Source organism: Coloeus monedula, assembly GCF_965178545.1.
Source record: "Coloeus monedula genome assembly, chromosome: 35".
Lineage (NCBI taxonomy): Eukaryota > Metazoa > Chordata > Aves > Passeriformes > Corvidae > Coloeus > Coloeus monedula.
In genome coordinates this window covers 2,666,386-2,689,400 of record NC_138815.1, presented here as the reverse complement: position 1 = coordinate 2,689,400, position 23,015 = coordinate 2,666,386, and the positions used below count along the sequence as shown (strand labels likewise).

The 23,015-nt window shown below is 54.0% G+C and overlaps 1 protein-coding gene across 1 annotated transcript; it reads right to left on the bottom strand.

The window, feature by feature from the left end:
- Positions 1–233: 233 nt before the first annotated feature.
- FBL (fibrillarin) lies at positions 234–22,895 on the bottom strand. The gene is made up of 9 exons (XM_082299921.1): positions 22,873–22,895; positions 21,573–21,614; positions 19,873–20,055; positions 18,198–18,292; positions 15,180–15,350; positions 12,644–12,776; positions 8,013–8,125; positions 1,880–2,025; positions 234–387 (listed from the first exon to the last, which is right to left on the bottom strand). Exons 1-9 carry the CDS (start codon positions 22,880–22,882, stop codon positions 366–368), a joined length of 915 nt encoding a protein of 304 aa, XP_082156047.1. The 5' UTR covers positions 22,883–22,895; the 3' UTR covers positions 234–365.
- Positions 22,896–23,015: the final 120 nt, after the last annotated feature.

The window sequence follows — 23,015 nt, the reverse complement described above, 5'->3', positions numbered from 1 at the left end:
ATTAATCCTTCACAGTCCTCAATTAGCCCCAATTAACCGAAGCGAGTTAATTACCCGCAGTTCATAGCCCTTAATTAATTAATTAGCAATCTTATTAATTAACCCTCATTAACCACCCCCAACCCACTCATTAAGCCGGAGTTAATTAATTAACGACGCCAATTGATCGAGTTTGTCTTTAATTACCAAAAATCCCCCCCGGGCCCCTCCCCCCACCCCCAAAAAGCCCCAAATTCGCCCCAAATCCGAGTGCGGGGCCACTTCCGGGTTAGGCCACGCCCACTCCCGGACTACCGACGTTGACTTCCGGGTTAGGCCACGCCCCCGATGCTGGCGCCCCCTGGTGGGCTGGAGGTGTGATGACGTCACTTCTCCTTGGGAGGGGGCCTGGAGGGAGAGAGGGGCAGTGAGTGACCAGTACAGACCAGTACAGACCAGTACGGACCAGTACGGACCAGTACGGACCAGTGCGGACCAGTACGGACCAGTACGGACCAGTACGGACCAGTACGGACCAGTACAGACCAGTACGGACCAGTACGGACCAGTACGGACCAGTACGGACCAGTGCGGACCAGTGCGGACCAGTACGGACCAGTACGGACCAGTACGGACCAGTACGGACCAGTGCGAACCAGTACGGACCAGTGCGAACCAGTACGGACCAGTACGGACCAGTACGGACCAGTACGGACCAGTGCAGACCAGTGCGGACCAGTGCGGACCAGTACGGACCAGTACGGACCAGTAAGGACCAGTACGGACCAGTACGGACCAGTACGGACCAGTGCGAACCAGTACGGACCAGTGCGGACCAGTGCGGACCAGTACGGACCAGTGCGAACCAGTACGGACCAGTACGGACCAGTACGGACCAGTACGGACCAGTGCGAACCAGTACGGACCAGTACGGACCAGTACGGACCAGTACGGACCAGTACGGACCAGTGCGAACCAGTACGGACCAGTACGGACCAGTACGGACCAGTGCGAACCAGTACGGACCAGTACGGACCAGTACGGACCAGTACGGACCAGTACGGACCAGTATGGACCAATACGGACCAGTGCGAACCAGTACAGACCAGTATGGACCAGTACTGACCAGTTACACCTCCAGGGCCCTCCCAGTGACCCCCCAGTACCTCCCAGTATGGACCAGTTACACCTCCAGTGCCCTCCCAGTGCATCCCAGTCACCCCCCAGTACATCCCAGTACAGACCAGTTACACCCCCAACACCCTCCCAGTCCCTCCCAGTTCATCCCAGCACACTCCCAGTATATCCCAGTACACTCCCAGTATATCCTAGTCCCTCCCAGTTCATCCCAGTACACTCCCAGTATATCCCAGTGCACTCCCAGTACATCCCAGTACATCCCAGTCCCTCCCAGTTCATCCCAGTCCCTCCCAGTATATCCCAGTGTCTCCCAGTACACTCCCAGTACATCCCAGTGCCTCCCAGTATATCCCAGTCCCTGCCAGTTCATCCCAGTGCCCTCCCAGCCCCTCCCAGTTCATCCCAGTGCCCTCCTGCTCCATCCCAGTATATCCCAGTACACATCCCAGTCCATCCCAGTTCATCCCAGTATATCCCAGTCCCTCCCAGTTCATCCCAGTGCCGTCCCAGTATATCCCAGTACACTCCCACTTCATCCCAGTTCATCCCAGTCCATCCCAGTATATCCCAGCGCCCTCCCGGTCCATCCCAGTCCCTCCCAGTCCCTCCCAGTCCCATTTTTCCCCCCTAAAGTCCCTTTTTCACCCCTAAAATCGCCGCTTTTCCCCCTAAAACTCCCGTTTTTTTTCCCGCAATCCCTTCCCAGTCCCTCCCAGTTGGTCCCAGTCGCTCCCAGTTCCTCCCAGTAGCTCCCAGTCACCGGTAGACGCCGACCACCACGGCGTGGTCCCTCTCGTAGGGCTCCAGGGTCAGCTGCTCCTGCGGCTTCATCCTCTCGGCCGTCATCTTCTTCACCTCGCCCGCGAACACGGCCTCGGCCGGCGCCGTCGAGTCGATGCAGTTGGCCTGGCAACCAGTAAAACCAGTTCAAACCAGTTCAAACCAGTTCGAACCACTGAAGTACCACTTAAAGCCAGTGAAAACCACTTCAAACCAGTAAAATCCCGGTTAAAAAGCAGCTAAAACCACTGAAATACCGGTTAAAAACAGCTCGAAACCAGTTCAGACCAGTACAGTGCCAGTTAAATCCCAGTTCAAACCAGTTCAAACCAGTTCAAAACCAGTTCAAACCACTGAAGTACCAGTTCAAACCAGTAAAATCCCAGTTCAAACCAATTAAAACCAGTAAAATCACCGTTAAGAAACAGTTCAAACCAGTTCAAAACCAGTTACAGCCAGTTCAAAACCAGTTAAAACCAGTAAAACCCCAGTTCAAAACCAGTTAAAACCACTGAAATACCAGTTAAAAACAGCTCAAAACCAGCTCAAACCAGTACAGTCACAGTTAAATCCCAGTTAAAACCAGTTCAAAACCAGTTCAAACCACTTAAATATCAGTTAAAACCACTTAAAACCAGTAAAATCACAGTTCAAAACCAGTTCAAACCAGTTCAAACCAGTTCAAATCCAGTTCAAATCCAGTAAAACCCCGGTTAAAAAGCAGCTAAAACCACTGAAATACCGGTTAAAAACAGCTCGAAACCAGTTCAAAACCAGTTCAACCACTGAAGTACCAGTTCAAACCAGTAAAATCCCAGTTCAAACCAATTAAAACCAGTAAAATCACCGTTAAGAAACAGTTCAAACCAGTTCAAAACCAGTTCAAACCAGTTCAAACCAGTTCAAGCCAGTTCAAATCCAGTTAAAACCAGTAAAACCCCAGTTTAAAACCAGTAAAACCCCAGTTAAAAACCAGTTAAAACCACCAAAATACCAGTTAAAACCAGCTCAAAACCAGTTCAAACCAGTACAGTCCCAGTTAAATCCCAGTTCAAACCAGTCCAAACCAGTTAAAGCCAGTTCAAATCCAGTTCAAACCAGTAAAACCCCAGTTTAAAACCAGTAAAACCCCAGTTAGAAACCAGCTAAAACCACCGAAATACCAGTTAAAACCAGCTCAAAACCAGTTCAAACCAGTACAGTCCCAGTTAAATCCCAGTTAAGAAACAGTCCAAACCAGTTAAAGCCAGTTCAAATCCAGTTAAAACCAGTAAAACCCCAGTTCAAAACCAGCTAAAACCACTGAAATACCAGTTAAAAACAGCTCAAAACCAGTTCAAACCAGTTCAAAACCAGTTCAAACCACTGAAGTACCAGTTAAAACCAGTAAAATCCCAGTTCAAAACCAGTTCAAAACCAGTTCAAACCACTTAAATATCAGTTAAAACCACTTAAAACCAGTAAAATCACAGTTCACAACCAGTTCAAACCAGTTAAAACCAGTTCAAATCCAGTTCAAACCAGTAAAACCCCAGTTTAAAACCAGCTAAGACCACCGAAATACCGGTTAAAAACAGCTCAAAACCAGTTCAAACCAGTACAGTCCCAGTTAAATCCCAGTTCAAACAGTTCAAACCACTGAAGTACCAGTTCAAACCACTTAAAACCAGTTAAAACCAGTAAAACCGCAGTTCAAAACCAGTTCAAACCAGTTAAAGCCAGTTCAAATCCAGTTAAAACCAGTAAAACCCCAGTTATAAAACCACCGAAATACCAGTTAAAAACAGCTCAAAACCAGTTCAAACCAGTACAGTCCCAGTTAAATCCCAGTTCAAACCAGTCCAAACCAGTTAAAGCCAGTTCAAATCCAGTTAAAACCAGTAAAACCCCAGTTAGAAACCAGCTAAGACCACCGAAATACCAGTTAAAAACAGCTCAAAACCAGTTCAAACCAGTTCAAAACCAGTTCCAACCACTGAAGTACCAGTTAAAACCAGTAAAATCCCAGTTCAAACCAAATAAAGCCAGTAAAATCACCGTTAAGAAACAGTTCAAACCAGTTCAAAACCAGTTACAGCCAGTTCAAAACCAGTTAAAACCAGTAAAACCCCAGTTCATAACCAGCTAAACCCACTGAAATACCAGTTAAAAACAGCTCGAAACCAGTTCAAACCAGTACAGTCCCAGTTAAATCCCAGTTCAAACCAGTTCAAACCACTGAAGTACCAGTTAAAACCACTTAAAACCACTTAAAACCAGTAAAACCGCAGTTCAAAACCAGTTCAAACCAGTTAAAGCCAGTTCAAGTCTAGTTAAAACCAGTAAAACCCCAGTTAGAAACCCACCGAAATACCAGTTAAAAACAGCTCAAAACCAGTTCAAACCAGTACAGTCCCAGTTAAATCCCAGTTCAAATCAGTTCAAACCAGTTAAAGCCAGTTCAAATCCAGTTAAAACCAGTAAAACCCCAGTTCAAAACCAGCTAAGACCACCGAAATACCAGTTAAAAACAGCTCAAAACCAGTTCAAACCAGTTCAAAACCAGTTCAAACCACTGAAGTACCAGTTAAAACCAGTAAAATCCCAGTTCAAAACCAGTTCAAACCACTTAAATACCAGTTAAAACCACTTAAAACCAGTAAAATCACAGTTCAAAACCAGTTCAAACCAGTTCAAACCAGTTCAAATCCAGTTAAAACCAGTTCAAATCCAGTTAAAACCAGTTCAAATCCAGTTAAAACCAGTAAAACGCCAGTTAGAAACCAGCTAAAACCACCGAAATACCAGTTAAAAACAGCTCAAAACCAGTTCAAACCAGTACAGTCCCAGTTAAATCCCAGTTCAAACCACTGAAGTACCAGTTAAAACCACTTAAAACCAGTTAAAACCAGTAAAACCGCAGTTCAAAACCAGTTCAAACCAGTTAAAGCCAGTTCAAATCCAGTTAAAACCAGTAAAAACCATTAAAAACCACTTCAAACCACCAAAATACCAGTTAAAAACAGCTCGAAACCAGTTCAAACCAGTACAGTGCCAGTTAAATCCCAGTTCAAACCAGTTCAAACCACTGAAGTACCAGTTAAAACCAGTTAAAACCACTTAAAACCAGTAAAATCCCAGTTCAAAACCCATTCAAACCAATTAAACCCAGTAAAATCCCAGTTAAGAAACAGTTCAAACCAGTTCAAAACCAGTTGAAATCCAGTTAAAAACCAGTCTGTACTGGTCAGTACTGGTTTATACCGGTCCATTCTAGTTTATACCGGTCCCTACTGGTTTATACTGGTCTGTACTGGTCTGTACTGGTCTATACAGATTTGTACTGGTCCATACAAGTTTACACCGGTCCGTACTGGTTTATACTGGTCTGTACCGGTCTATATTGGTTTGTACCAGTCCATACTGGTTTATAGCGGTCCCTACTGGTTTATACTAGTCTGTACTGGTCCGTACTGGTTTATACCGGTCCGTACTGGTTTATACTGGTCTGTACTGGTCGATACAGATTTGTACCAGTCCATACTAGTTTATACCAGTCCGTACTGGTTTATACTGGTCTGTACTGGTCTATACTGGTTTGTACTGATCCATACTGGTTTATACCAGTCCATACTGGTCTATACTGGTTTGTACCAGTCCATACTAGTTTATACCGGTCCGTACTGGTTTATACTGGTCTGTACTGATCTATACTGGTTTGTAGCGGTCCATACTAGCTTATACCAGTCCATACTGGTTTATACTGGTCTATACTGGTTGGTACCGGTCCATACAAGCTTATACCGGTCCATACTGGTTTATACTGGTCTGTACTAGTCTATACTGGTTTGTACTGCTCCATACTAGTTTATAGCGGTCCCTACTGGTTTATACTGGTCCGTACTGGTTTATACTGGTTTATACTGGTCCATTGTAGTTTATACTGGTCAGTAGTGGTTTGTAGCGGTCCATACTAGTTTATACTGGTCCATACTGGTTTATACTGGTCTATACTGGTTTGTACCGGTCCATACAAGCTTATACCGGTCCATACTGGCTTATACTGGTCTGTACTAGTCTATACTGGTTTGTACCGCTCCATACTAGTTTATAGCGGTCCCTACGGGTTTATACTGGTTTATACTGGTCCGTACTGGCTTATACTGGTTTATACCGGTCCATTGTAGTTTATACTAGTCAGTACTGGTTTGTAGCGGTCCATACTAGCTTATACCAGTCCATACTGGTTTATACTGGTCCATACTGGTTTATACTGGTTTGTACCGCTCCATACTAGTTTATACTGGTCTGTACTGGTCTATACTGGTTTGTACTGGTCCATACTGGTTTATACCAGTCCATACTGGTCTATACTGGTTTGTACCGGTTCATACTAGTTTATACCGGTCCGTACTGGTTTGTACTGGTCTGTACTGGTCCGTACTGGTTTGTACCGGTCTGTACTGGTTTATACTGGTCTGTACTGGTCCGTACTGGTTTGTACCGGTCCGTACTGGTTTATACTGGTCTGTACTGGTCCGTACTGGTTTGTACCGGTCTGTACTGGTCCGTACTGGTTTGTACCGGTCCATACTAGCTTATACCAATCCGTACTGGTTTATACTGGTCTATACTGGTTTGTACTGCTCCATACTAGTTTATACCGGTCCCTACTGGTTTATACTGGTCCGTACTGGTTTGTACCGGTCCATACTAGCTTATACCAGTCCATACTGGTTTATACTGGTCTATACTGGTTTGTACCGGTCCATACAAGCTTATACCGGTCCCTACTGGTTTATACTGGTCTGTACTGGTCCGTACTGGTTTATACCGGTCCGTACTGGTTTATACTGGTCTGTACTGGTCTACATTGGTTTGTACCGATCCATACTAGTTTATACCAGTCCGTACTGGTTTATACTGGTCTGTACTGGTCTATACTGGTCCGTACTGGTTTGTAGCGGTCCATATTAGTTTATACCGGTCCCTACTGGTTTATATTGGTTTGTACTGGTCCATACTAGTTTATAGCGGTCCCTACTGGTTTATACTGGTCCGTACTGGTTTATACTGGTTTATACCGGTCCATTGTAGTTTATACTGGTCAGTACTGGTTTGTAGCGGTCCATACTAGCTTATACCAGTCCATACTGGTTTATACCGGTCCATACTGGTTTATACTGGTCTGTACTAGTCTATACTGGTTTGTACTGCTCCATACTAGTTTATACCGGTCCCTACTGGTTTATACTGGTCTGTACTGGTCCGTACTGGTTTATACCGGTCCGTACTGGTTTATACTGGTCTGTACTGGCCTATACAGATTTGTACCAGTCCATACTAGTTTATACCAGTCCGTACTGGTTTATAGTGGTCTGTACTGGTCTATACTGGTTTGTACTGGTCCATACTGGTTTGTACTGGTCCATACTGGTTTATACCAGTCCGTACTGGTTTATACTGGTTTGTACCAGTTCATACTAGTTTATACCGGTCCGTACTGGTTTGTACTGGTCTGTACTGGTCCGTACTGGTTTGTACCGGTCCGTACTGGTTTATACTGGTCTGTACTGGTCCGTACTGGTTTGTACCGGTCCGTACTGGTTTATACTGGTCTGTACTGGTCCGTACTGGTTTGTACCGGTCTGTACTGGTCCGTACTGGTTTGTACCGGTCCATACTAGCTTATACCAGTCCGTACTGGTTTATACTGGTCTGTACTGGTCCGTACTAGTTTGCACCGGTCCATACTAGCTTATACCAGTCCGTACTGGTTTATACTGGTCTATACTGGTTGGTACCGGTCCATACAAGCTTATACCGGTCCATACTGGTTTATACTGGTCTGTACTAGTCTATACTGGTTTGTACCGCTCCATACTAGTTTATAGCGGTCCCTACTGGTTTATACTGGTCCGTACTGGTTTATACTGGTTTGTACCGGTCCATTGTAGTTTATACCGGTCCGTACTGGTTTGTAGCGGTCCATACTAGTTTATACCGGTCCCTACTGGTTTATACTGGTCCGTACTGGTTTATACTGGTCTATACTGGTTTGTACTGCTCCATACTAGTTTATACTGGTCCGTACTGGTTTATACTGGTTTATACTGGTCCGTACTGGTGCGCACCTTGATGGAGATGAGGAAGTGCCCCCCGCGGCGCAGGAAGTGGTGGGCGTTGAGCGCCACGATTCGCGTCTGGTCCGGCTGCGCCACGTCCGCGAAGATCACGTCCACCATGCCTGGGGGAGGGTTAGGCCGGGATTAACTCGGGATCAACCCGGGATTAACTCGGGATTAACCCGGGATTAACCTGGGATGAACCCGGGATTAACTCGGCCCAAAAAAACCCCAAATTCCCCCAAAATTCCCACCAGGAACCCGAAATTCCCCCCAAATCCAACGTCCGCGAAGATCACGTCCACCATGCCTGGGGGGGGTTAGGCCGGGATTAACTCGGGATCAACCCGGGATTAACTCGGGATTAACCCGGGATTAACCTGGGATCAACTCGGGATGAACTCGGCCCAAAAAACCCCCAAATTCCCCCAAAATTCCCACCAGGAACCCGAAATTCCCCCCAAATCCAACGTCCGCGAAGATCACGTCCACCATGCCTGGGGGAGGGTTAGGCCGGGATTAACCCGGGATGAACTCGGGATTAACTCGGGATCAGCCCAAAATTAACCTGGGATTAACCCGGGATCAACTCGGAATTAACCCGGGATCAGCCCAAAATTAACCCAGAATTAACCTGGGATTAAACCAGAACTAACCCAGAATTAACTCGGAATCAACCCGGGATTAACCCGGGATTAACTCGGGATCAGCCCAGGATTAACCTGGGATTAACCTGGGATCAGCCCAGGATTAACCCAGGATCAGCCCAAAATTAACCCAGGATTAACCTGGGATTAAACCAGAACTAACCTGGAATAAACCCAGAATTAACCCGGGATTAACCCAGAACTAACCCAAAATTAACTTGGAATCAGCCTGGGATTAACCTGGGACTAACCTGGAATTAACCCAGAATTCCAGCCCCAAAAAACCCCCAAAATTCCCCCAAAATTCCCACCCAGGACCCCAAAATTCCCACCCAGGACCCCAAAATTCCATCCAGGAACCCAAAATTCCCACCCAGGACCCCAAAATTCCCTTCCAGAACCCCAAAATTCCCACCCAGGACCCCAAAATTCCCTTTCAGAACCCCAAAATTCCCACCCAGGACCCCAAAATTCCCCCCCAGGACCCCAAAATTCCCCCCAGGAACCCCAAAATTCCCTTCCAGGAACCCAAAATTCCCACCCAGGACCCCAAAATTCCCACCCAGAACCCCAAAATTCCCACCCAGGACCCCAAAATTCCCACCCAGGACCCCAAAATTCCATCCAGGAACCCAAAATTCCATCCAGGATCCCAAAACTCCCACCCAGGACCCCAAAATTCCACCCAGGACCCCAAAATTCCCACCCAGGACCCCAAAATTCCCTTCCAGGACCCCAAAATTCCAGCCGGGAACACGAAAACCCAGCAGGATTGACCCAAAATCCCACCCAGGAGCCCCCACATTTTTGGAAAACCCCAAAATTCTCCTCCAGGACCCCAAAATCACCTCAAGCCCCACCCTGGGACCCCCCAAAACCTCCTGGAGGCACCTCCAGACCTTCTCCAGAACCTCCAAACCACCCTGGGGACCCTCAAAATCCCACCCAGGAGCCCCAAAATTTTCAGGAAACCCCAAAATTCTCCTCCAGGACCCCAAAATCACCTCAAGCCCCACCCTGGGACACCCCAAAACCTCCTGGAGACACCTCCAGACCTTCTCCAGAACCTCCAAACCACCTCCAAACCACCCCAAATCTCCTCCAGAACCTCCCAAATTTTCGGGAAACCCCAAAATTCTCCTCCAGGACCCCAAAATCACCTCAAGCCCCACCCTGGGACCCCCCAAAACCTCCTGCAGGCACCTCCAGACCTTCTCCAGAACCTCCAAACCACCCTGGGGACCCCCAAAATCTCACCCAGGAGCCTCCAAGTTTTTGGGAGACCCCAAAATTCTCCTCCAGGACCCCAAAATCACCTCAAACCCCACCCTGGGACCCCCCAAAACCTCCTGGAGGCACCTCCAGACCTTCTCCAGAACCTCCAAACCACCCTGGGGACCCCCAAAATCCCACCCAGGAGCCCCCAAGTTTTTGGGAGACCCCAAAATTCTCCTCCAGGACCCCAAAATCACCTCAAGCCCCACCCTGGGACACCCCAAAACCTCCTGGAGACACCTCCAGACCTTCTCCAGAACCTCCAAACCACCTCCAAACCACCCCAAATCTCCTCCAGAACCTCCCAAATTTTTGGGAAACCCCAAAATTCTCCTCCAGGACCCCAAAATCACCTCAAGCCCCACCCTGGGACCCCCCAAAACCTCCTGGAGGCACCTCCAGACCTTCTCCAGAACCTCCAAACCACCCTGGGGACCCCCAAAATCCCACCCAGGAGCCCCAAAATTTTTGAAAAACCCCAAAATTCTCCTCCAGGACCCCAAAATCACCTCAAGCCCCACCCTGGGACACCCCAAAACCTCCTGGAGACACCTCCAGACTTTCTCCAGAACCTCCAAACCACCTCCAAACCACCCCAAATCTCATCCAGAACCCCAAAATTTTTGGGAAACCCCAAAATTCTCCTCCAGGACCCCAAAATCACCTCAAACCCCACCCTGGGACACCCCAAAACCTCCTGGAGGCACCTCCAGACCTTCTCCAGAACCTCCAAACCACCCTGGGGACCCCCAAAATCCCACCCAGGAGCCTCCAAGTTTTTGGGAGACCCCAAAATTCTCCTCCAGGACTCCAAAATCACCTCAAGCCCCACCCTGGGACTTCCCAAAACCTCCTGGAGGCACCTCCAGACCTTCTCCAGAACCTCCAAACCACCTCCAAACCACCCCAAATCTCCTCCAGAACCTCCCAAATTTTTGAGAAACCCCAAAATTCTCCTCCAGGACCCCAAAATCACCTCAAGCCCCACCCTGGGACACTCCAAAACCTCCTGGAGGCACCTCCAGACCTTCTCCAGAACCTCCAAACCACCCTGGGGACCCTCAAAATCCCACCCAGGAGCCCCAAAATTTTCAGGAAACCCCAAAATTCTCCTCCAGGACCCCAAAATCACCTCAAGCCCCACCCTGGGACCCCCCAAAACCTCCTGGAGGCACCTCTAGACCTTCTCCAGAACCTCCAAACCACCTCCAAAACCTCCTCGAGGAGCCCCAAAATCCCACCCAGGAGCCCCAAAATTTTTGGAAAACCCCAAAATTCTCCCCCAGGACCCCCAAAATCACCTCAAACCCCACCCTGGGACACCCCAAAACCTCCTGGAGGCACCTCCAGACCTTCTCCAGAACCTCCAAACCACCCTGGGGACCCCCAAAATCTCACCTAGGAGCCCCCAAATTTTTAGGAGACCCCAAAATCACCTCAGGTCCCCACCCTGGAACACCCAAAACCCCCCCTAGGACACCCTTGAGGCACCTCCAGACCTTCTCCAGAACCTCCAAACAACCCTGGGGACCCCCAAAATCCCACCCAGGAGCCCCCAAGTTTTTGGGAGACCCCAAAATTCTCCTCCAGGACCCCAAAATCACCTCAAGCCCCACCCTGGGACACCCCAAAACCTCCTGGAGGCACCTCCAGACCTTCTCCAGAACCTCCAAACCACCCTGGGGACCCCCAAAATCCCACCCAGGAGCCTCCAAGTTTTTGGGAGACCCCAAAATTCTCCTCCAGGACCCCAAAATCACCTCAAGCCCCACCCTGGGACACCCCAAAACCTCCTGCAGGCACCTCCAGACCTTCTCCAGAACCTCCAAACCACCTCCAAAACCTCCTCGAAGAGCCCCAAAATCCCACCCAGGAGCCCCCAAATTTTTGGAAAACTCCAAAATTCTCCTCCAGGACCCCAAAATCACCTCAAACCCCACCCTGGGACACCCCAAAACCTCCTGGAGGCACCTCCAGACCTTCTCCAGAACCTCCAAACCACCCTGGGGACCCTCAAAATCCCACCCAGGAGCCCGAAAATTTTTGGGAGACCCCAAAATTCCCTTCCAGGACCCCAAAATCACCTCAAGCCCCACCCTGGGATACCCCAAAACCTCCTGGAGGCACCTCCAGACCTTCTCCAGAACCTCCAAACCACCCTGGGGACCCCCAAAATCCCACCCAGGAGCCTCCAAGTTTTTGGGAGACCCCAAAATTCTCCTCCAGGACCCCAAAATCACCTCAAGCCCCACCCTCGGACACCCCAAAACCTCCTGGAGGCACCTCCAGACCTTCTCCAGAACCTCCAAACCACCCTGGGGACCCCCAAAATCCCACCCAGGAGCCTCCAAGTTTTTGGGAGACCCCAAAATTCTCCTCCAGGACCCCAAAATCACCTCAAGCCCCACCCTGGGACACCCCAAAACCTCCTGGAGACACCTCCAGACCTTCTCCAGAACCTCCAAACCACCCCAAATCTCCTCCAGAACCTCCCAAATTTTCGGGAAACCCCAAAATTCTCCTCCAGGACCCCAAAATCACCTCAAGCCCCACCCTGGGACACCCCAAAACCTCCTGCAGGCACCTCCAAACCTTCTCCAGAACCTCCAAACCTTCTCCCAGCACCCCCAAAACGTCCCCAGTTGTCCCCCCCGGGAGGTTTTTTGGTGTCCCCTCCCCCGTCCCCAGCCCCGCCCGGGATTTGGGAGCGGCACCGACCAATCAGCATGCGGTATTTGTGGGGGTGCCGCGCGTCCTCGATGACCGGCACCACGTTGGTCCTTTTCTTGGCCACGTTGAGAAGATCCCGGCCCGAGCGGTGCGAGAACTCCACGGCGTAGACCACGCCCTCCTGGGGACAGCGCGGGGTCATCAAGGGGTCACCAGAGGTCACCAAAGGCCACCAAAGGTCACCAGAGGTCACCAAAGGCCACCAAAGGTCATCAAAGGCCACCAAAGGTCATCAATGGCCACCCCGAGGACATCTGGAGAAGCCACCAGTGGGTGCTCCCAGCACCTTGGGGACACCAAATCGGGGTCCCTTTGACCTCAGGATGCCTCGGTGACGTCATCATGGACCTCCAGGTGCCACCAGAGGTCACCAAAGGCCACCAGAGGTCATCAAAGGCCACCAAAGGTCATCAATGGCCACCCCGAGGTCATCTGGAGAAGCCACCAGTGGGTGCTCCCAGCACCTTGGGGACACCAAATCGGGGTCCCTTTGACCTCAGGATGCCTCGGTGACGTCATCATGGACCTCCAGGTGCCACCAGAGGCCACCAGAGATCACCAGAGGTCACCAAAGGCCACCAAAGGTCATGAAAGGCCACCAAAGGTCATCAATGGCCACCCCGAGGTCATCTGGAGAAGCCACCAGTGGGTGGTCCCAGCACCTTGGGGACACCAAATCGGGGTCCCTTTGACCTCAGGATGCCTCGGTGACGTCATCATGGACCTCCAGGTGCCACCAGAGGTCACCAGAGGTCACCAAAGGCCACCAGAGGTCACCAAAGGCCACCAAAGGTCATGAAAGGCCACCAAAGGTCATCAATGGCCACCCTGAGGTCATCTGGAGAAGCCACCAGTGGGTGCTCCCAGCACCTTGGGGACACCAAATCGGGGTCCCTTTGACCTCAGGATGCCTCGGTGACGTCATCATGGACCTCCAGGTACCACCAGAGGCCACCAGAGATCACCAAAGGCCACCAAAGGTCACCAAAGGCCACCAAAGGTCATCAAAGGCCACCAAAGGTCATGAAAGGCCACCAAAGGTCATCAATGGCCACCCCGAGATCATCTGGAGAAGCCACCAGTGGGTGCTCCCAGCACCTTGGGGACACCAAATCGGGGTCCCTTTGACCTCAGGACGCCTCGGTGACGTCATCATGGACCTCCAGGTGCCACCAGAGGCCACCAGAGGTCACCAAAGGCCACCAGAGGTCACCAAAGGCCACCAAAGGTCACCAAAGGCCACCAAAGGTCATCAATGGCCACCCCGAGGTCATCTGGAGAAGCCACCAGTGGGTGGTCCCAGCACCTTGGGGACACCAAATCGGGGTCCCTTTGACCTCAGGACCCCTTGGTGACGTCATCATGGACCTCCAGGTGCCACCAGAGGTCACCAGAGGTCACCAAAGGCCACCAGAGGTCACCAAAGGTCACCAGAGGTCATCAAAGGCCACCAAAGGTCATCGATGTCCACCCCAAGGTCAGTTAGAGAAGATCTGGAGAAGCCACCACCGGGTGGTCCCAGCACCTTGGGGACACCAAATCGGGGTCCCTTTGACCTCAGGACGCCTCGGTGATGTCATCATGGACCTCCAGGTGCCACCAGAGGTCACCAAAGGCCACCAGAGATCACCAAAGGCCACCAAAGGTCATCAAAGGCCACCAAAGGTCATCAATGGCCACCCCGAGGTCATCTGGAGAAGCCACCAGTGGGTGGTCCCAGCACCTTGGGGACACCAAATCGGGGTCACTTGGCCCAGGTGAGACCTTGGGGACACGGCCAGGTACCCCCAGGTGTGCCCAGGTGTGCCCCAGGTGTGCCCAGGTGTGCCCCAGGTGTGCCCAGGTGCCCCCAGGTGCCCCCAGGTGTGCCCAGGTGCCCCCAGGTGCCCCCAGATGTGCCCAGGTGCCCCCCAGGTGTGCCCAGGTGCCCCCAGGTGTGCCCAGGTGCCCGCTGACCTGGCCCACGATGTCGGACACGTGGCTGACGGTGGTGCCGGACGCTGCCCCCCAGGTGCCCCCAGGTGTATCCCAGGTGTGCCCAGATGTGCCCCCAGGTGCCCCCCAGGTGTGCCCAGGTGCCCCCAGGTGTATCCCAGATGTGCCCAGGTGTGCCCAGGTACCCTCAGGTGTGCCCCAGGTGTGCCCAGGTACCCCAGGTGCCCCCAGGTGTCTCCAGGTGCCCCCCAGATGTGCCCAGGTGTGCTCAGGTATCCCCAGGTGTGCCCAGGTGCCCCCAGGTGTGCCCAGGTGCCCCCAGATGTGCCCAGGTGTGCTCAGGTATCCCCAGGTGCCCCCCAGGTGTGCCCAGGTGCCCCCCAGATGTGCCCAGCTGCCCCCAGGTGCCCCCAGGTGCCCCCCAGGTGCACCCCAGCTGCCCCCAGGTGTGCCCAGGTGTCTCCAGGTGCCCCCAGGTGCCCCCAGGTGTGCCCAGCTGCCCCCAGGTGCCCCCCAGGTGCCCCCAGGTGCCCCCAGGTGTGCCCAGCTGCCCCCAGGTGCCCCCAGGTGTGCCCAGGTGCCCGCTGACCTGGCCCACGATGTCGGACACGTGGCTGACGGTGGTGCCGGACGCTGCCCCCAGGTAGAGCACCCGCGCCCCCGGGCAGATGTGGATGCGGTCGATGCCCCCCAGGATGGCGGCGGCCAGCTTGGAGCGGAACGGGTTCCAGGCGCGGTACTCCACCGAGGCGTCGCCGTCCTGGAACCAGTATAAACCAGTATGAACCAGTAGGAACCAGTATACACCACTACAAACCAGTACGGACCAATATAAACAGCAGAAAACCCATTCAGCCCCTTCCCAGTGCTCCCAGTAAGGACCTGAACCCCTGAAGGGTTCCACGCCCGGCACTCCACCGAGGCGTCGCCATTCTGGAACCAGTAGGAACCAGTATGAACCAGTATGAACCAGTAGGAACCAGTAGGAAGCAGTACAAACCAGTACAAACCAGTACAGAGCAATATAAACAGCAGAAACCCCATTCAGCCCCTTCCCAGTGCTCCCAGTAAGGGCCTGAACCCCTGAAGGGTTCCACGCCCGGCACTCCACCGAGGCGTCGCCATCCTGAAACCAGTATAAACCAGTATGGACCAGTAGGAACCAGTACACACCAGTACACACCAGTATGAACCAGTATAAACATCAGTGACCCCATACAGCCCCTTCCCAGTGCTCCCAGTAAGGACCTGAACCCCTGAAGGGTTCCACGCCCAGTACTCCACCGAGGCATCGCTGTCCTGGGACCAGTATAAACCAGTATGGACCAGTACACACCAGTACACACCAGTACACACCAGTATGAACCAGTATAGACATCAGTGACCCCATACAGCCCCTTCCCAGTGCTCCCAGTAAGGGCCTGAACCCCTGAAGGGTTCCAGGCGCGGTACTCCACCAAAGTGTCGCCATCCTGGGACCAGTATAGACCAGTATGAACCAGTATGAACCAGTACGAACCAGTAGAGACCAGTATGAACCAGTAGGAACCAGCACAAACCAGTTCAAACCAGTACAGAGCAATATAAACAGCAGAAACCCCATTCAGCCCCTTCCCAGTACTCCCAGTAAGGGCCTGAACCCCTGAAGGGTTCCACGCCCGGCACTCCACCGAGGCATCGCTGTCCTGGGACCAGTATAAACCAGTATGGACCAGTACACACCAGTACACACCAGTACACACCAGTACAAACCAGTATGAACCAGTATAGACATCAGTGACCCCATACAGCCCCTTCCCAGTGCTCCCAGTAAGGGCCTGAACCCCTGAAGGGTTCCATGCCCAGTACTCCACCGAGGCGTCGCCATCCTGAAACCAGTATGAACCAGTATGGACCAGTATGAACCAGTATGGACCACTATGGACCAATACAAACCAGTACAGACCAGTATGAACCAGTATGAACATCAGAAACCCCATAGCGCCCCTTCCCAGTGCTCCCAGTAAGGGCCTGAACCCCTGAGATATTCCCATCCTGGAAACCAGTACAAACCAGTATGAACCAGCATGAACCAGTGTGAACCCGTATGAACTAATATGAACCAGTACACACCAGTACAAACCAGTACAAACCAGCATGAACCACTACAAACCAGTACAGACCAGTACGAACCGGTACAAACCAGTATGAACCAGTACGAACCAGTATGAACCAGTACGATCCAGTAACATTTTTACTCCTAAAACTCCCATTTTTCACCCTAAAACCACCGGGTTTTTCCCTCCCAGTATAACCCAGTTGCTCCCAGTCTCTCCCAGTACAACCCAGTCCCTCCCAGTATAACCCAGTCCCTCCCAGTGCCCTTTTCATCCACCAAATCCCCATTTTTACCCCTAAAATCCCCGTTTTTCGCCCTAAACCCGCCGGGTTTTTTCCTCCCAGTCGCTCCCAGTACATCCCAGTTGCTCCCAGTACATCCCAGTCCCTCCCAGTATAACCCAGTCCCCTCCTAGTACAACCCAGTCCCCTCCCAGTACAACCCAGTCCCCTCCCAGTACAACCCAGTCTCTCCCAGTGCCCTTTTCATCCACCAAATCCCCATTTTTACTCCTAAAATCCCCGTTTTTCGCCCTAAACCCGCCGGGTTTTTTCCTCCCAGTTGCTCCCAGTATAATCCAGTCCCTCCCAGTACAACCCAGTCCCCTCCCAGTATAACCCAGTCCCCTCCCAGTACAACCCAGTCCCTCCCAGTACAACCCAGTCCCTCCCAGTACACCCAGTCCCTCCCAGCGCCCTTTTCATCCACCAAATCCCCATTTTTATTCCTAAAATCCCCGCTTTTCGCCCTAAAACTGCCTAGTTTTTTCCTCCCAGTTGCTCCCAGTACATCCCAGTCGCTCCCAGTATAACCCAGTCCCCTCCCAGTACAACCCAGTCCCTCCCAGTGCCCTTTTCATCCACCAAATCCCCATTTTTACTCCTAAAATCCCCGTTTTTCGCCCTAAACCCGCCGGGTTTTTTCCTCCCAGTTGCTCCCAGTATAACCCAGTCCCTCCCAGTACAACCCAGTCCCCTCCCAGTACAACCCAGTGCTTCCCAGTATAACCCAGTCTCTCCCAGTGCCCTTTTCATCCACCAAATCCCCATTTTTACCCCTAAAATCCCCGTTTTTCGCCCTAAACCCGCCGGGTTTTTTCCTCCCAGTTGCTCCCAGTATAATCCAGTCCCTCCCAGTACAACCCAGTCCCCTCCCAGTACAACCCAGTCCCTCCCAGTACAACCCAGTCTCTCCCAGTGCCCTTTTCATCCACCAAATCCCCATTTTTACCCCTAAAATCCCCGTTTTTCGCCCTAAACCCGCCGGGTTTTTTCCTCCCAGTTGCTCCCAGTATAATCCAGTCCCTCCCAGTACAACCCAGTCCCCTCCCAGTACAACCCAGTCCCTCCCAGTACAACCCAGTCCCTCCCAGTGCCCTTTTCATCCACCAAATCCCCATTTTTACTCCTAAAATCCCCGTTTTTCGCCCTAAACCCGCCGGGTTTTTTCCTCCCAGTCGCTCCCAGTACATCCCAGTCGCTCCCAGTACATCCCAGTCGCTCCCAGTACCTCGACACTGATCCGTTTCTCGCCGTACACCGACTCCCCCGGGACCAGGTTCCGCGTCACCAGCGCGTCCTCGCGGCCGCGGCAGATGAACACACCTGGGGGGGAGGGGACACTTTGGGGACACCTGGGGACACTTTGGGGACATTTTGGGGACACCTGAGGGGACCTGGGGACATCTGGGGACACCTGAGGGACCTGGGGGACACCTGGGGACACTTTGGGGACATTTTGGGGACAGCTGGGGACAGCTGGGGACACTTTGGGGACACCTGAGGGACCTGAGGACACCTGAGGGACACTTTGGGGACACTTTGGGGACATTTTGGGGACACTTTGGGGACACCTGAGGACACCTGAGGGACACTTTGGGGACACTTTGGGGACAGCTGGGGACACCTGGGGACACCTTGGGGACATTTTGGGGACAGCTGGGGACACCTGGGGACACCTGAGGGGACCTGGGGACACTTTGGGGACACCTGGGGGGGACCTGAGGACACTTTGGGGACACCTGAGGGGACCTGGGGACACTTTGGGGACACCTGAGGGGACCTGGGGGACACCTGAGGGACACTTTGGGGACATTTTGGGGACACTTTGGGGACACCTGAGGGACCTGAGGACACCTGAGGGACCTGAGGACACCTGAGGGACACTTTGGGGACACTTTGGGGACATTTTGGGGACAGCTGGGGACAGCTGGGGACACCTTGGGGACACCTGAGGGGACCTGGGGACACTTTGGGGACACCTGAGGGACCTGAGGACACCTGAGGGACACTTTGGGGACACTTTGGGGACATTTTGGGGACAGCTGGGGACACCTGGGGACACCTTGGGGACACCTGGGGACATCTGGGGACACTTTGGAGACACCTGGGGACACCTTGGGGACACCTGAGGGGAACTGGGGACACCTGGGGACACCTCAGGGACCTGGGGACACTTTAGGGACATTTTGGGGACATCTGGGGACACTTTGGGGACACCTGGGGGGGACCTGAGGACACTTTGGGGACACTTTGGGAACATTTTGGGGACACCTTGGGGACACCTGAGGGGAACTGGGGACATCTGGGGACACCTGGGGACACCTGAGGGACACTTTGGGGACACCTGGGGACATCTGAGAGGGACCTGGGGGACATCTGGAGACCCCTGAGGGGGACACTTTGGGGACATCTGGGGGACACCTGGGGACACCTGAGGGGACCTGGGGACACTTTGGGGACACCTGGGGGACCTGGGGGACACCTGGGGACACTTTGGGGACACTTTGGGGACACCTGGGGACACTTTGGGGACACCTGGGGACACTTTGGGGACATCTGGGGACACTTTGGGGACACCTCGGGGGACCTGGGGGGGACCTGAGATACCCTGGGGCCCACACCCACCCCAGTTCCCCTCCCAGTTCAATCCCAGTCCCTCCCAATCCCCTCCCAGTGCCTCCCAGTATAACCCAGTCCCTCCCAGTCCCTCCCAGTCCCTCCCAATCCCCTCCCAGTCCCCTCCCAATCCCCTCCCAGTCCCTCCCAATCCCCTCCCAGTGCCTCCCAGTATAACCCAGTCCCTCCCAGTCCCTCCCAGTCCCTCCCAATCCCCTCCCAGTCCCCCCCAATCCCCTCCCAGTCCCTCCCAGTCCCCCCCAGTCCCTCCCAGTTTGCCCAGTTACCCTCGTGCCGATGCGGCTCCACCGTCACTTTCTTCCCGCCTTTGAAGCCGCCGCGGGCCCCGCCCCTGGCCCCGCCCCCTCGGCCTCGGCCCCGCCCCCGGGGCCCCCCGCGGGCTCCGCCCCCTCCGCGGGCCACGCCCCCTCCGCGGGCCACGCCCCCTCCGCGGGGCGGGAAACCGGAACCTGCGGGGGGGAAACTGGGTTATACTGGGAGGGACTGGGTTATACTGGGAGGGAACTGGGAGGGGATTGGGGGGAACTGGGATGGACTGGGAGGGACTGGGTTATACTGGGAGGCACTGGGAGGGGATTGGGACAGACTGGGAGGGGATTGGGAGGGAACTGGGAGCCACTGGGAGAGGATTGGGAGGGACTGGGATTGAACTGCGAGGGAACTGGGAGGGGATTGGGGGGAACTGGGAGGGACTGGGATTGAACTGGGAGGGACTGGGATTGAACTGGGAGGGGATTGGGAGCGACTGGGAGTCACTGGGAGGGACTGGGAGGGGATGGGAGGGAACTGGGAGCCACTGGGAGGGACTGGGACAGGATTGGGAGGGGATTGGGAGGGACTGGGATTGAACTGGCATTGAACTGGGATTGAACTGGGAGCCACTGGGAAGGACTGGGAGGGGATTGGGAGGGGATTGGGGGAACTGGGATGAACTGGGAGAGGATTGGGAGGGACTGGGATTAAGCTGGGAGGGACTGGGAGGGACTGAGAGGGAACTGGGAGGGAACTGGGAGCCACTGGGAGAGGATTGGGAGGGGATTGGAGGGAACAGGGATGGACTGGGAGGGAGTGGGTTATACTGGGAGGGACTGGGAGGGGATTGGAAGGGGTTGGGAGGGGTTGGGATTGAACTGGGTGGGACTGGGAGGGAACTGGGAGCCACTGGGAGGGACTGGGAGGGGATTGGGGAGGACTGGGAGTGACTGGGAGGGTAACTGGGGTTACTGGGAGGGACAGGGGAGAACTGGGAGGGGACTGGGAGCAACTGGGAGCAACTGAGAGAGAACTGGGGCAGGACTGGGGGGAACTGGGAGGGACTGGGTTATACTGGGAGAGACTCGGAGGCAAACTGGGATACACTGGGAAGGAACTGGGGGGCACTGGGAAGGAACTGGGGGGCACTGGGAGGGGAAACTGGGCTATACTGGGAGGGACTGGGAGGACATTGGGGAGGACTGGGAGCACTGGTCATACTGGGATGGCACTGGGGCTCCCAGTACGGCCAGGACTGGACTTACTGGGAGTCACTGGGAGGGGAACTGGGGTTACTGGGAGGGACTGGGAGAAGAACTGGGGTTACTGGGAGGGACTGGGATGGGAACTGGGGTTACTGGGAGGGACTGGGAGGGGACTGGGAGGGGAACTGGGGTTACTGGGAGGGACTGGGAGGACATTGGGGAGGACTGGGAGCACTGGTCATACTGGGATGGCACTGGGGCTCCCAGTACGGCCAGGACTGGACTTACTGGGAGTCACTGGGAGGGGAACTGGGGTTACTGGGAGGGACTGGGAGGGGAACTGGGGTTACTGGGAGGGACTGGGAGGGACTGGGAGGGGAACTGGAGTTACTGGGAGGGCACTGGGGGCATACTGGGAAGTAACTGGGGCAAACTGGGAGAGCACTGGGACTCCCAGTACGGGCGTTACTGGTGGCTACTGGTCTTTACTGGTTTATACTGGGACTCACCTCGGCCCCGGAAGCCGCCGCGTCCCCCCCGGGGGCTGAAACCTGCAGGGAACTGGTCAGACTGGGAGCAACTGGGAGCTACTGGGAGCACCCCTGGAGGCTCCCAGTGCTCCCAGTTTGGCTCCAATGCCTGCCCCAGTCTGTCCCAGTATAACCCAGTCACCCCCAAACCCCTCCCAGTCCATCCCAGTATAACCAAGTCCCCTCCCAGTCCATCCCAGTCACCCCCAAATCCCTCCCAGTATAACCCAGTTCATCCCAGTCCATCCCAGTTCATCCCAGTCACCCCCAAAGCCCTCCCAGTCCATCCCAGTATAACCCAGTCACCCCCAAACCCCTCCCAGTCCATCCCAGTATAACCAAGTCCCCTCCCAGTCCATCCCAGTCACCCCCAAATCCCTCCCAGTATAACCCAGTTCATCCCAGTCCATCCCAGTTCATCCCAGTCACCCCCAAATCCCTCCTAGTCCATCCCAGTATAACCCAGTCACCTCCCAGTCCATCCCAGTCACCCCCAAAGCCCTCCCAGTATAACCCAGTCACCTCCCAGTCCATCCCAGTTCATCCCAGTCACCCCCAAAGCCCTCCCAGTCCATCCCAGCATAACCCAGTCACCTCCCAGTCCATCCCAGTTCATCCCAGTCACCCCCAGTCCCCTCCCAGTCCACCCCAGTATAACCCAGTCACCCCCAGTCCCCTCCCAGTCCATCCCAGTATAACCCAGTCACCCCCAAATCCCTCCCAGACCTTTCCCAGTATAACCCAGTCACCTCCCAGTCCCCTTCCAGTCCATCCCAGTATAACCCAGTCACCCCCAAAGCCCCCCCAGTATAACCCACTCACCCCCAGTCCCCTCCCAGTTCATCCCAGTATAACCCAGACACTCCTAAATCCCTCCCAGACCTTTTCCAGTATAACCCAGTCACCTCCCAGTCCATCCCAGTATAACCCAGACACTCCCAAATCCCTCCCAGTATAACCCAGTCCCCTCCCAGTCCATCCCAGTATAACCCAGTCCCCTCCCAGTCCACCCCAGTATGACCCAGTCACCCCCAGTCCCTTCCCAGTCCATCCCAGTACACCCCGATCCCATCCCAGTTGCTCCCAGTTCCCCCCACTCCCTCCTAGAGTCTCCCCCAGTTCATCCCAGTCCCTCCGCAATCCCTTCCCACTCCTCCCCCAGCGCCCCCAATCCCCTCCCAGCCCATCCCAGTAAATCCCAGTCCCCTCTAGTCCCTCCCAGTGCCCCCCAGTCCCTCCCAGTCCCTCCCAGTTTGTCCCAGTTTGTCCCAGTTCCTACCCGGCCTCATCGCGCCGCTTCTCCACGCGGGGCTCGCGCGCCTCTGCCGGAATCGGAAATGACGTCACACACAACAACCCCGCGCATGCGCAGCTCCCTCCCGAGGCTCAGGCCCCGCCCCTTCCCGGGCGGAAGTGCCCTCA